Source organism: Ananas comosus, linkage group 13 (genome assembly GCF_001540865.1).
Source record: "Ananas comosus cultivar F153 linkage group 13, ASM154086v1, whole genome shotgun sequence".
NCBI lineage: Eukaryota > Viridiplantae > Streptophyta > Magnoliopsida > Poales > Bromeliaceae > Ananas > Ananas comosus.
Window position 1 is genome coordinate 9,105,396 of NC_033633.1, and position 14,166 is coordinate 9,119,561.

The window sequence follows — 14,166 nt, forward strand, 5'->3', positions numbered from 1 at the left end:
CAAATCTAGCTTGCTTCTCAATAGGATTTGTTCACTGCATTAGTTGCTGCCTAATGGAATTAGTTCACTGCTCAATACAATGCAGCTCACTGCATAACTAAAGCTACTCACAGTGTAATAGAATTTGTTTACTATGTAATTGAAACTATTTACTATCTGATATAAACAGTTTACTGAACATTTGGAGGATGGAGATGAAAGCCCCAAACTATTTAAAGATGGTTTCTCTCTTTAACAGACTCAGAAAGAGAGAGAGAGAGAGAAAAAGACAGCTTTGTTGAAGCTTGGAGAAAGATGAGGCTAGGCGAAATCGCTGCGTCAGTCGGGTAAACTTCAAATACCACCCATATAGTTTCGCATTTTCTCGCTTTACTACCTTGTGGTTTAAAGTGTATCAATTTCGTACCTTATGATTTCATTTTTTTTCTTTTCGTCAGCTCCTCTGTTAACATTTCGTTAATTATATACAAAAAAAACTTCAGATAGCCTACCTAGATTTATCAAATATTTACTTTACTATCTTTTAGTTTTAACTTTGCCACTGATTTAATGAAAAAAAATTAATAGAGAGGATAATAAAAAGAAAAAAAAAAAGAAACCACGGGATACTAAATTGATATATTTTAAACCACAAGGCACTAAAATAACAAAGTGCGAAACCACGGGGATGGTGTTTGAAGTTTTCCCTATAAAGAAAGAGAAATATGAAAGAATAAAAGGACGGGATACGATACAGATAAAACATCAGTTTCTGATCTCAGATCCTAAAGACTCCGCAACAAGAGGAATTGATACTATACAGTAACATTAGCACCATTTATCAGTTACTTCCTAGCTAGTGTACATATTATATAGCCTGTTAGACTCAGATTTTGCATGGCGCCTTTTGTTCTTTCCTCAAGATAGTGTGAAATGCATGCGGTGTATTGAAGTAAATCCCTCTAAACCAGCTAAAAGATTAAGCATGCAACGGAGCTAAAAGATTAAGCATGCAACGGGTCGGTTTGTCACTGCAGAGAGGTTGATATATACACAAATTGTTACTCGGGCAAATTCTTAATCCACCATCTATGGTGTTTCGATTTTTCGTACTTTTCCGTGGCCTAGCTCTTTTCCTTTGGTGGCGTCTTCTTGCTCTTCGGTACTTTGCTAGCTGCGAGGTGCAACTTTGCACACAAAGGCCTCGGTGCCCGAGTTCGTCGCTCGAATCCTCTTATGCAGATGAATCCTGCAAAATAGCTCATAAATTTGTCAATGAAGTTTAAGAAAGAATTAGTTCACTGGTGAATGGAAAATATTTTAGGAACATGCTTGCCTAATAACACCACAATGCAACATGTCGGTCGTATGTACAAATGTAGAAATACCAGATTCTATCAATTTCTAAACAAAACTAAATAACAGCTATGATTGCATCAACCAACTTTGGTGGTTTGTTTTGCAAAACCAGGCTTGCTACATTCATCTCGCCAAAGCTTGCTACATGAAGATAGATTTTCAATTCATGGAAGTTCCGATTTTGTTTTCCACTTAATTTTATGTTTTTGCTTCTCTCGTTTAGCAGCATGCACAACTGCTCCTTCACAAAACTTTACAGTTAAATCAAGTCAACATCTTTCATCTCTTGAAGCATTAGTCCGACAGCATGTCGGATTCATGCATTACTGTAGTTCTCCTTGCCGGACACATATTTGTGCTTTTAAGCAATATTTGTCTAGGTATGTCAATGGGTTGGTCGGTTTTGGGGAGGTTTCTGCACAACCCAAACCGAACCCGAACTAAAAGACTGAAACTAGAGACTATACCCGAATGTCTTGTTGGCATCATACAGCACGGTGGATACGGTCCGTGCCGATGGACGCTTAAATCCTCGCTTTCGAGGGCTATTAAGGTGAGTTAGCAGCTAAAATAATCTTTACCACAAAAATACGATGAAACAAGTAGGAATTTAGGCTCCATACCTCTCCAAAAGCAGTGTTGTATGCCTTCAGTTGTTAGACCTGGATATACAGAGTTGTCAGTGTTACTTCAACAGAAAATTTTCCTATTTCTTGATTATATAATGGGATAGTTTACCTCTAAAAATTGTTGGTATTGAGCTTCCAAAGTACACGGTCCGCCTTTTCAAGTTCCATATCCAGTTCCTCGGAACATCAATGGGGTTGTGGCTAGAATGATGATCTGCAAACACCTGCATGATTTGCAGTTATTATGGATAACTATGACAAAGGAAAATTCATATTTATCTTTTACTACTTTCTATGATTTGTTAGAATTTAAATCGGAATGACTAGTAATGCTAAATTTACCTCATTAACTTGGAAATAAGTGCCATTAAGTGGAAAGCTTCCCCTCATTGCTGTTCGGCAAGGTATCTGCTCATGTTGATTTGTTAAATTATTTACCAGAAATCAATACTGTTTATTTTCCGTGAAGTAACACTAACACTAACGCAATACGATATGTCATATTCTTGTCTTCTTTTTACATGGAAACTTAATTTACATTTTATGCCCTTCAACGTGGCTTGCGTACTTTACACAAATATTCGATAAAATAATGATGCACCAAGCATCACAAGACAAAGATGAGTCCATTCTATGTCCTTACTATTTTCTATGCCAAGAAGCACTCTCCTTGGTTTGCATACCAGTTTTATCATGTGTAACAGTCTGAATCTGACATTTGCATTAAAAACTATATACTCTTGGTAACAATTGCACCTCTACTTACAATACAACATTGATTCTCACCCTGATTGTCCTATCAAATTTCTATCCTACGACAATACCTGAGGGGAAAGGAGACACAACTAATATGAAGTATTAATACTTTACTTTTTTTTGGATCTAGTCAAATGAAAATGCATCAATTATATTTTGGTCCCTAGTCAGGTACAGACATGATAAGAAACAAGAGCTATTCACAGTTGCCATGCAAAGTTAAAGTTGTCTTACCAAAATTGTGCCTTTAACATATTGAGCTTGATTTTCTCGTTCACGACAACATTCATAACCTGCCTCTTTGTTGCACGATTTGCTTGTGCATTGAGAACTGGAGTCTGTTTTTGGCAGTTCAGTTGATTGATCTACGTCACCTGAATATTTCTCAAACAATCAAGTCAGATAGAAGTTAGATAGTATCAACTTATGATATTTACGCTGCAATATTTTCTTGCCTGGCATCCGTATTGCTAGCAGGTAAGGGCATGGATCACCATGTTCTCTTTCCTCCAGCTCTAGCTGTAACATATGCATTAGAATTTAGAAACCAAGTTCCTAAATAGGCTAAAGAGAAAGCAAAATAGCTCACCTCTTTCAAAAGGATGTGCCAGTCCGGAATCTCATAGCTGCAACAAAATAAAACCTAGTTAGCTTTCAAATTGCCACGTCGATATTGTAAACTATATGAAATTTTGCTACTTCCATTGAGGACAAAACGAGCGGCAACACTTATGTTGCTTTCCTTGCACTCCTCTCCAAATTAAAGGAGGTGTCTGTATCGATAAGAAAATTACGTACACTTGATGCTCTGTTCGGAGGCGGCTCACATTCTTGAGCTTAGGCGCCGGGATTGAAGCAGCTTCTGTAGTAATAGCAACTAAAGCCTTTGTAATATCCTCGGTTTGGAGATCATTGTTGCTTTCTTTGATACACTCTTCTATGTTTTGTGTAAACTCATGCAAGTTGATCTTTATGGTGGGAATTTCGTCAGAATCTTCATAAAAGGCATCTTCTATTTCTCTTTCTAAACCATCTGCATTTTCTTCTTTCGGACTTGCTGGCTCTTCAATAATTGGTTCACAATTGCTGACAATAACGCCTCTCGAGTAGCTACTCCCGTCAGCTGGAGGTAAGGGCATCAAACTGTATACAGCATGATTCTCACCATGCGTGTCAGCAGGATTTGCTGCAGCCTCTGAACTTCTCTCCTCTGGTCCTGGAAGCGCAAGTCTAGCACTACATTGAAGATGAAATGTTAGCATCCATGTTTGTCGATCATGATAAAGCAGATAACAAAGTTATCTTTTCTCCCTTCACACAGCGAAACCATGACACATCTCCATGTTTTATTTCATAGGAAGGAAACATGAAGCATGAATAGATGTAGTATCTTCATAATTTTCTAAAGATAAACATGGCCTTTGACCAACTAAGCTGCTATTTCATGCTAGTACTATTAAATTAGCTGGAAAACCATTATCATTTTTTTTTGAGCTTTCATTTATCGCTTAGCTGCAACATTAGTCCAGTATAGTAATGGCTATCATTTTAAATTTCTTAGAATGCGTCATCCAAGTCTCGTGGTTAGATTTGTAGCCATAATTTAGTCCTAGTTGTAGAAAAATAGACAAATTTTAATCCTTTTAACATGATAATAGTTATTTTGATGGGATCATATGACATGAGTGTCTACAATGCCTAATGTTAACTAATAACAAGAACTTATACAAGTTGCAAGATGTTCCAATCTTCAGGCTATTTCTTCTATTTCATTTATGGACGTACTAAGTTTGTAAATACTCATAAATAACGACTATAATGCTGAGAAGATCTTTGAGAATTTAGGAGCAAACCTAGCAAAGGCACTTGCGAAGTGCTTGCAGTCGCCTCTCATTGGACATGCGTTACAATTTGGCTTACTTTTAGTACAGAAAACCTGCATGATATTGGGAAAAAAAATTAAATTAAATTAAAAGCACGAATAACTTGTCAGTAAGAATGTCTCTGGATAAGCTGATGCAGTTACCTTTCCGAAAGTAATCATCTGATAATGTAGCTCATACCTGTAAAATCATGACCGTTAGAATCTAGTAGTTTACTGTGATGACACTATTCAGAAGCGAAAATAGCATGACTGGTTCTAGTTTAATCACTATCAGAAGAAAACAGCTAAATCCAAACAAGTTCTCTGAAGTAGGTTTCATGAACTTACAATGTCTCTTGGTCAAGTTGACACAGCCGAGGCCAAAGGTATCTTTGAATAGTCTCTAACATTGGATACCTTCAATAAGGGGAAAGGAAGTTTGAGTAATCTACCTTGGACAAGCTTCATAGTACATAAAACATATTTTGATGTTTACAGAGAACAGAAGCAGGCCTACAGTTCTAGAAGATGCAATTGCAGAGACTCCGGAAGCGGTTGAAGTGGTACCCACCCCAGCCTTACGCATATACGACCAACATTGGTATCAACCTGCAAGCACAATTTACTGCCATTAGAAATTTCGACATACATAAATCTTTAGAGGTCTACTTAACGGGTAACTTACCGGGAATGCTACATGATGCAAAGTTAGAAGGCGGACACACTCAACACTTTTGAGTCCCAATCCCCGTATGCTGAGGAGGTAATCCCTGAGAGCTCAGTGACAAAAAATATTAAGTATTGCTTTCAAAGCAGTCATTAGATATATGGTACATTACAAAGTTTAAAACTAAATTTCAATTTTCATGTCAAATGCATGTGTTACTATTTCTTTTTCTTTTCTTCACTACTCTATATGGTCGCTTCCTCTGTATTCATGCTATTCTAATTGGTTTGATAGCTTCATCTATCTTCTCCGGCAACATATAGAATTGCTCTCGTACATGAAATTGCAATATATCATAATTTAGAAGCATTAGAATCAGAGATGACTAGGACGGCTATTTAACCTACATGGTAAACACTTTTCTCCATGTGATTTGTAATATGGTATATATCATCTTAAACCCATTGTTGCATCCTAGAGATTTTATGTGTTCATGATTAAAATAGTGGAAAAAACCCTCTCCCAATGTGGTAAGTTTATAAATTTGACCCCTCCCTGCAGCTTGAACACCGTATGAATGGAGAAAAACCTGTAGTGATGGGAAAGCAACGAAAGAAACATCTAAAGATAAATATAATCAACAGGAATTCTTACTTTACTTTATCTGGCGGGACATATCTTAACCATTCAAGGTCAATGCTTCCATGATCATTCACCAACCGATTTAGGAAACCCTGTGCAAAATTAAATCATTCTGTAAATAGACAGTAATAAAATGACGTGTGATAAAGAAAGAACATAAAGAAAGAAGTTTAGCTTGCCCTGCCAAAGAATTAGAATTTTGCCTTACTGGGGAACAATGTTTTGTATGCTGCTTGGACCCTTTACTGACACTGGTAGTTCTGATTGGTTTCGTGAAATGTCAAGTTAACTATTTAGTTCACTATTAAGGTTTTAACTAAATGCAGTATAAGATTAAGGATAGAATGATGCATCTCCAGGTTATGTAGCATGAATTTATTTTTCTTATCTATAATCGCTTGCAAGAGCCATACAAATTTGAGTGGTGTGGTAAGCATAAAATTTCTTATATAATCCTTTCCAAACTAGAAAGGCACTTCTGGAGAGAAAGCTTTCTGTCATTAAACTTCTAGGAAGTCATTATTTGAGGGCAAGGATAACATCACATAGTAGATGTGAGGTCATGTATGCATACATGGTAATTAACACGACTCGCGAGAAAAGAATGAACGCTACTAGTTTATTCCATATAGAACAATTTCTCATACCTTGATACGCTCAGCCAACACGTTGTTCATTCCACGTTCTCGAATGGCATGAGAAACTTCATTTACATCAGCACGCAGCACCGCTTCCCAGTCTAGGGAGTCATTTCTCTCGGGGTTTCTTTCATTCTTGTAGCCCTCACTACAAGCCAGCCTCCGCAAACTATCCCAGTCGAAACTCTGGGCCTTTTCCGTTGCAGCCTTTGCCCTCTTCTGTTCTATCATATTAATTGTCATCTCTGGCAGAACATTCTGAAAACTGCTCTCTTCTTTATAATCAGCTGCTAGAGGAACCTTTGGATTTACATGATCGCAAGAGTTTGAGGATGATTCATGCGCTTGAGAGTCCTGCATCGGATCTGAAGCTTCATTTCCTGTGGTTTCTAATGAAGACCTGATGTCGCCATCTTTAACTTCGAGGTTACAAGTTTTCGTTGCATAAGCGGTAGAACTCATACTGCTTTCTTCTTGCTTAGATTTTGGGTCTAATCTGGATTGTTGCCGAACATTTGCATCAATATGGCACTCCATAGTGGTCTCTGGTGAAGAAATAGAGCTTTGCAATACAACTATGGTATCCGTCATATCATTTTGAGGAATTGACTCTAATTTATCTTGTGATTGATCAGTCGTCTTTATGAGGAAATCTATGCAGCTCTCTGGGGAAGTAACAGAAGTTTGTGATGCTATCAACTCCTCCTGCGACATTTTGTTGACTTCAGATTCGGTGCTTTCTGATAACTGCGTCGAGGAGTCCTGTCTGCTTTCTTGAGTTGCAAGACCTATATCCGTCACTAGAGGGGCATGCAAACCTACACTCTCTGGTTCATTTATTTTCTGGGCTTCTACACTTCCTCCTGCCAACTCACTAGTGCTGGCCTTTCCTTTCTTGTCCATGAGTTTGTCATCACGAGTCAGAGAAGAGTCCGGGTGATGCATCTCTGAGCCAGAGAGGTTTTTGCGTTGTTTGGCATCATCAAAAGCTTGGTTTCTTTCATCCTGTGAGACCGGTTCTCTCGTTTCTCCTTCACTTTGTTTGCAATTATTGACTTGGTTGCTTTCATCCTGTGAGACTGGTTCTCCCATCTCCCCTGCACTTTGGTTGGTATTACTGTCTTTTGTCTGTCGAGGAAATCTTGCAGCAAGGGATATGAAGGCAGAACTGTGACAACACACAAATTTGTTACAAGAAACAGCAACAATAAATGAAAATACTACTAACATGCCAACCTCCTTTTGTGAAATTTTTTTAAGTAGTCTACGAGTTAAATAGTACCTTGAGAGATGGTCAGAAACGTTCTGAGTTAGAAAAACGCCCACCACTGAGTCAACGACTGATCCTTTCCAGGGAGAAAAGTGCCGATCCCCTAACAGAGAAACAGTTTATGAATCAACATGTTCTTCTAGTTATGCAGTTTGGGTAATAAAGATGTATGACTTGAATGCCCTCACAAGATTCTAGCGGTATATAATTATATGCATTAGGTACATATGAAAGTGTACTACTACATGCACACTTCTTTGGGTTCCTATTGGTGTTGTTTCATTGGTGGTTAAAGTGGATTTTCTTTCTCCAATCAACTTGCTAAAGAAGTGCTTTTCCTTCCTAACCATACTGTGTACCACAACTACAAGCAAAGTTTGTTGTCCGATGGCACGGAATAATTTGAGATTGATGTTCACTTGTTCGGCATGGTACACGACTACAAGTCAATGCACATACGATTCAGCTAGTTTAGCTTTTAGACAATGAAAACATATGGAAATAGAAACAAAGTTTTGCGAAGCGACCTGAGCTCATCTCCCTCAAGGAGTTTAAAAAAAAAAAGGATAACAAGAACCCAAAGTGGAAATGTGGTTATCAAAGATACCACATCTATGCTCCATACAAAGTGGAAATGTCATTATTTTGACGATGAAACATCTCTGTCCGTTGAATGTTATTCAAATAAATACGCAGGGCATGGCACATGCTATTTCCTGATTGGCAACTTGCAATTCAGATCCCTCCAATTGCTGTTTAGTGGATTTTTACAAGGCAGCTGATACAATATAATGAGAATTTTGATGATGTCTAGCTAATGAAGTACCCTATACGCGGATAGTATCGATCGTAGAAATTAAAGCAGCAAAAAATTTTGAGCTCAGTTCTTGTGGTACCTTGAACAAGTCGCATGCATTTGATGAACAAATCTGCACGGCCTTGGAAGACTTGCCTTTCCTGCTCCCACCACTTCTCTTTGTCTATATCCACACCCTCTGGTGGCCCGATGCCTTTTTTCCCCATCAAAAGCTTCCATACCCTATTTGTCTCATTATCTAAATTTACTTTGGCTCGAGGGCGCCGTTTCTTGAGCAAATCCAAGGGGTTCTCGTAAGGAACAATCATGCTGCCGCCGCAAGGAACAAGTGCATTTCCTGGGTCAAAAATTGTATGAACCTGCTCTGTACTTAGATGAAGATGCTTCATATTCGATATAATGTCCTCTAGGGGATCGACATACGGTACTATTTCTCCAGATGTTAGGCTGGTTTGTGCTAGTTCTTGAGCTTTGTTGCTGCTCTCTGCGTCTTGCACGTAAGTGATCAGGGCAAAAGGCATATTTCTTTCTCCAAAACCTTCTTCAAGCACAGTTTGTTCGACAGATTGTTTCGAAAAATTGTTGCCAATCATTGTGTTATCTCCCTGCCCTGTGTTTGATGGACCGGAAGTAAGAACGTAAGCTTGTCCCTTTTTGGTCCGCTTTTTGGTTTTTATTTTCATACTGGTGCTTGCAAGCAAGGCCTCCAAGCAGGATTGAGGTGATTTGAGATGTGCTGGCCAAAACATATTTAGGGAATAGTTGATAGCAATCGAGAACAACTTTCGGGGTCGAATTGATCTCTTCTTTGTAATTCTTCCGCCTTGTACGCACGCTAATATCCCCTCCGGAGCTTGCAATTTATTCGTCATCGAGCTCTGCGGTTCCATAGAAGTGATCTCCCTCGAATTATATTTCTGATGTTCACATTGCTCTCCTCTATGCCGCCGCCTCCTGTATATCTCGCCAAAACGTGCGTGCGCTTCAGCCGGCGCCTTGTCCGGGAGCTGAATTTGAGTGCTACCAAGTTGAACACTGTCCAACTCTGCTCCTGTCATGTTCTTATTATCTCGTCTGTAAATCACTCCATTCTTGCTATCCGTATCTACATTCTTCTGCAGAATATGCGGCTCAGATTGTCCAACATATTCAGAAGAACTCTCGACGCTGGTTGCATTTTGTAGCTTTCTACGGAGATACGTCAGATTTTCCATGAGAACAGGTCTTTTAAATGATCCAAGAAGTTGTGTTGAATGATTGAGATCAAACATAGCTCCTGCCGGTGAATTCACCACCCCCGCTTGCCGTCCTTGTCCGAGCAGTACTGTCGACCCAGTTTTGTCACTAGCAGGAGCTCGCGTACATGTCAATTCCTCTTCGCCAGAAAATTTCGCTTCAGTCATTGTTGAAGTCGGCCCCTCCTCGGATTCAAATTGCAATCTCCGCTTAACTGATCTAGCACCATCGGAGTCGGAGTCAAAGCCTCTCTTTTCTCCCACATGGCTTCTCTTAGCTGTCTCTACAGGCGTTTCCTCCGCCTGTAACGTCGAGGGCTTCGGTGTTTTCGTTTTCTCCCCTTCTCGAATGACTTTCGGCCTGTGCTTCTTCCTCCTCGGCTTCTGGCCAGTCGTGCGGTCCGAGCTCATGGCTCGGAGAGCTTGGCTTTTCTTCGCCGGATCCTTCTCGTCATCCAACTGCTGAGCGGAAGCGGACGATGAATGCATGTGAAGCTCACCTTCGTGCGGCAAAGGCCCTTCCTTTCCGGCGAGTAAACGAGGAATTCCCTCACCGTTATCAGGTGTTATAGGAGCTTCCGGCCTCGTGGGACTTCGGTCAGCATTAACCGCTGCGCAGCATTGCGGCGTGCCAGTCTGTTGTTTCTTGTGCTCCTCCTCATCGCGGGCTGCACCGGCCGAACTAACATGTTCGCGCTGCGTAGGCTCGGGCATGCTTTTAGACTTATCTGGAGTGATCGGGGCCAACGGCGACGGTGCTGATCCGCTCGCTGCATCCATACGAACTCTTCTTTCAGGTAATGAGGAGGATGGATTCGACGAAAGCGCGGCGACAAAAACATCTGCATAATAATCGAGTTAGAGCGCAACAAATTATCTGTTTTTCCACGGCAACAAGAGCTCTTCTCTTCATATAAGAGGATCGAAACAATGAAATTCGTTGAATGCGGTAATTATAACACGACGCTAGAGCAAGAGATTTTCCGGAGAGAGCCGGAAAGAGCACTCACTCGGCGCAAGGGTGGGACCCTTGTTATGGCCCCCAGGCAGCAGGGTGTTCCCAGTAGTAAGGGGGTGCTGGGAGAACACAAGAAAATTGCTGGGGGCCTGCAAGTAGCCACCTGCATTGTGGGTTTGAGATTGGTTTCCAGACTGTGAAGCCGCCCTGGCCGCTGCCGGCATCAGACAGCTGCTGCTGCTCCTGCTGCTGCTGCTGCTGCTACATGCAGCGGCGACATCGCACAGCTTTTGCTGGCCCATGCTCGGCACAAAAGCCGGCGTGCCGAGCACCCAACCTCCTCCTTGCTGCTGCTGCTTCTCCACCCCCATCTGCTGCTCCTGCTGCTGCTGCTGCTGCTGCTGAATCTTTAGCCCTCTGCTCAGCTCCATCCCTCTCTGGATGTGATGAATTAAATCATATGGAAATCACCCACCCTTTGGGGTCCCAGATAAGATTCTCTATATAGATTGCTGATATGCTGCTCCGTAAACTGCATGCATGAATCAATCAATCAAAAAATGACCAGTTTGTCTCTCGCCAAAAGCACACCCGCTTTTATATTTTGGAGGGTAAAAAGGTAATTCAAAATATGACGGAGACTTGTCAATCTGTCGCTATAAAATAATAATAATAATCATTTATAGCACCCAGCGCCAAAGAGTTGTCCCCCAATGCTATAAAATAATAATAAAATAAATATATAAAATTTAGTTAATTAATAAAAAAATTAAAAAAAAAACTAAATCAAAAAAATTTCTATAAATTTTTTTTAATTTAACCAATTTAAAAAGACAAATCACAACTCACATCATAATGCTCAACGCTCTAATGATGAAAAGATCTGAAAACTTCCACATGCAAAGAAAAAGTGAATCAAAATACAAAAATAAAAATAAAAATAAAAATAAAACGAGAAAAAAAAAAAAAAAGCAAAAAANAAAAAAAAAAAAAAAAAGCAAAACAATACTTGGTACCAAATCGTTCTTCTTCGAGAGGAGATCTCAACCCTACAAGAAATCGAAAGCGATCGAAATCAAACAACACCAACAAAACGAAAAAAAAGAAAAAGAAAAATAATGGAGAAAATTAGAGAGAAAAATTCAAAGGGATATCATACGTTTGTCTTCTTGTTCTTCCTCCGGAAGCGGGATGAGAAGAATGGAATTAAAAAATCCAAGAAAAATAATGTGGAGAAAAAAAAAGAAAAATAAAAAAAATAAACCCTCCTGCGGTTTTTCTCGGGATTCGGCGCGAGAGAGGGGAAGAAGACGGAGGACGGCGAAACCCCGCGGAGGGTTTTTATAAATTCCCCGTTTCTGTTAAGATTTAAACTCCACGGTAAAGATTAGTTATGTTATGTTATAAATAGAGGCGCAGATGAATTCGGTTTGATGGAGCTCCCGCCCTGATACGTTTCGAACAGGACTATAAATAAATAAATAATAATAATGATAATAATTTATTTCTGATCCGTCTCGATCCGTTAAAAAAATAAATAGAACCGCGAAGATACTTTCTATTTTTTCATTCGTACTTCGCTCCGATCCTAATAAAATAGTCGGTAAATAAATACAAAAATAAAATAAAAATCAATCCAAAAAATATATTCCGATAAAGTCCATCCGTTTCCGTTACTAATTTTAAATTGGTAAAATTGTACGAAGAATCCTTTTTTATATATATATTGAGTCCCAGCAAAAATCAATTCAAAAAATATATTTAGACAAAGTCCATCCATTTATGTTACTAATTTTAAATTGATAAGATTGCACAAAGAATCCTTTATTATATATATATATTTTATATATAAATTAAGTCCGGCTGGAATACTATCGGCGTTTGGTGCTATTAATTTTTTCGCCGTTAAATTATACTATTAAACTAATAACTCACTCAACCCCAGAAGGCCCAGATCATTCTAATCGTACACTTTTTCATCCAAAGGTCAAAAACCTAATAACACCAATAACTTGGTACTATTAATAGTATTCCAGCCTAATTCTATATATATATTATTATTATTATTATTATTATTATTATTATTATTATTCTGGAATAGCTCTTAAAATTATTATACTTTGGACTCCACTAAATTTTGATTCTTCGGAATTAAGTGATTTCAATCAATTAAGAAAAAAAATTTATCAAATCAATTGATAATATCATCAAGTTCAATAGTTTAAATTATTTTATGATAGGCATAATTAAACTAATTGATAATTAATAGCTAATTAAGCTATAAAATTTGATAAAAGTTTTAACTTAATTAATTATAAAAATTTAAATAAACTAAAATTCGAAGTTAAAGATCTGTCAATTAAAAAAATTTTGTGTACTTTTTTTTTTGGCAAAATCCCCTTGGGAGCAAAATGCATTATATATGCTCTTGGATAAACAAGCATACGTTGCAAGGAGGTAATTAATATGTTAAGCTTCCCTGTTGAGGTCTCTACTGTGAAAGGCTACATTGACATCATCCAACACGGAATACATCTAACTCCGATAATCCAGAGAGGCAGTAAACCGACTGTCCCTAGCGCAAGTGGCTAAGGGTTTGGTGGTTCGTACTCGATGTCCTAAGTTCGAATCCTAGTTGACTCACATTTCGAGCTAAGTTTATTTCTAAATGAAATAAACGAAACAGGTAGCATGCTAGCTATCTCTCTCAAAAAAAAAGTTTCAATAAAGAAAGGCTCTTCCCTTATCCTATCACTATACTCCACATCCAACCTCGCACCGCGGAACTCTGCATGCTACGCCAGAATAGTTCATCATAGCGTACGCGGCCATCCAGGCATATGTTCTTCATCCTTACTTATATGATCTTAGCAGTACCTCTCTAGTTAAGCATGTGTATCTAGCTATCCTGATGTATATGGATCATCCCGACTGATTTAAATAGAGTATTGATCGGCATAGTATTCCCACACAATGTACGCTAGTCTATTAACACCTTGACTTGACTGTACCGCGCTATCCAGGCATACGGGTGTTAGAAATCGATCGAACGTTGTTTCGTGCCAACGTTAGGTTATCATGTCTCGGACGAGTAAATGCGGTACAAGATCGACTCCTCGGTCATACCCATGCACATACATACATTGCATAGTACAAAAACTCGCGTCCTCAAACTGGTCCACAGTCTACATCCATAAACAAGGAAAATTGATACAATGTCTCTTACAACATGGTTGTTCTATACTCATTGTACTCATATCATAACCAACTCTCAACAAGGACAACACTCAACATATCACACACTGTACCCAACTGAGGCCATAAGAAATATTTCGGCATTATAGGTTCTTAG

General features: G+C 38.9%; 1 protein-coding gene across 2 annotated transcripts; it reads right to left on the reverse strand.

The window, feature by feature from the left end:
* LOC109719068 (protein ROS1-like) lies at positions 706-12,146 on the reverse strand. 2 transcript variants are annotated; one of them, XM_020245587.1, is made up of 20 exons: positions 11,974-12,146; positions 11,831-11,863; positions 10,867-11,346; positions 8,701-10,698; positions 7,817-7,907; positions 6,544-7,702; positions 5,909-5,988; positions 5,273-5,357; positions 5,105-5,196; positions 4,936-5,004; positions 4,750-4,786; positions 4,577-4,659; positions 3,522-3,959; positions 3,313-3,349; positions 3,179-3,242; positions 2,958-3,097; positions 2,310-2,375; positions 2,077-2,191; positions 1,962-2,000; positions 706-1,228 (listed from the first exon to the last, which is right to left on the reverse strand). In XM_020245587.1, exons 3-20 carry the CDS (start codon positions 11,243-11,245, stop codon positions 1,104-1,106), a joined length of 5,097 nt encoding a protein of 1,698 aa, XP_020101176.1. In that variant the 5' UTR covers positions 11,246-11,346; positions 11,831-11,863; positions 11,974-12,146; the 3' UTR covers positions 706-1,103. The 2 variants fall into 2 exon arrangements, with proteins under 2 accessions (XP_020101176.1, XP_020101175.1); XM_020245586.1 differs by lacking the exons at positions 11,831-11,863; positions 11,974-12,146 and adding an exon at positions 11,664-11,720.

Excerpts from the sequence above, each read along its gene's own strand:
- LOC109719068 (XM_020245587.1), bottom strand. The coding sequence starts at position 11,245 with ATGGAGCTGAGCAGAGGGCTAAAGATTCAGCAGCAGCAGCAGCAGCAG. Across the intron at positions 5,005-5,104 it reads CAATTGCATCTTCTAGAACT|GTATCCAATGTTAGAGACTA; the intron begins GTAGGCCTGCTT and ends CCCTTATTGAAG. Across the intron at positions 1,229-1,961 it reads ACAACACTGCTTTTGGAGAG|GATTCATCTGCATAAGAGGA; the intron begins GTATGGAGCCTA and ends GCTATTTTGCAG.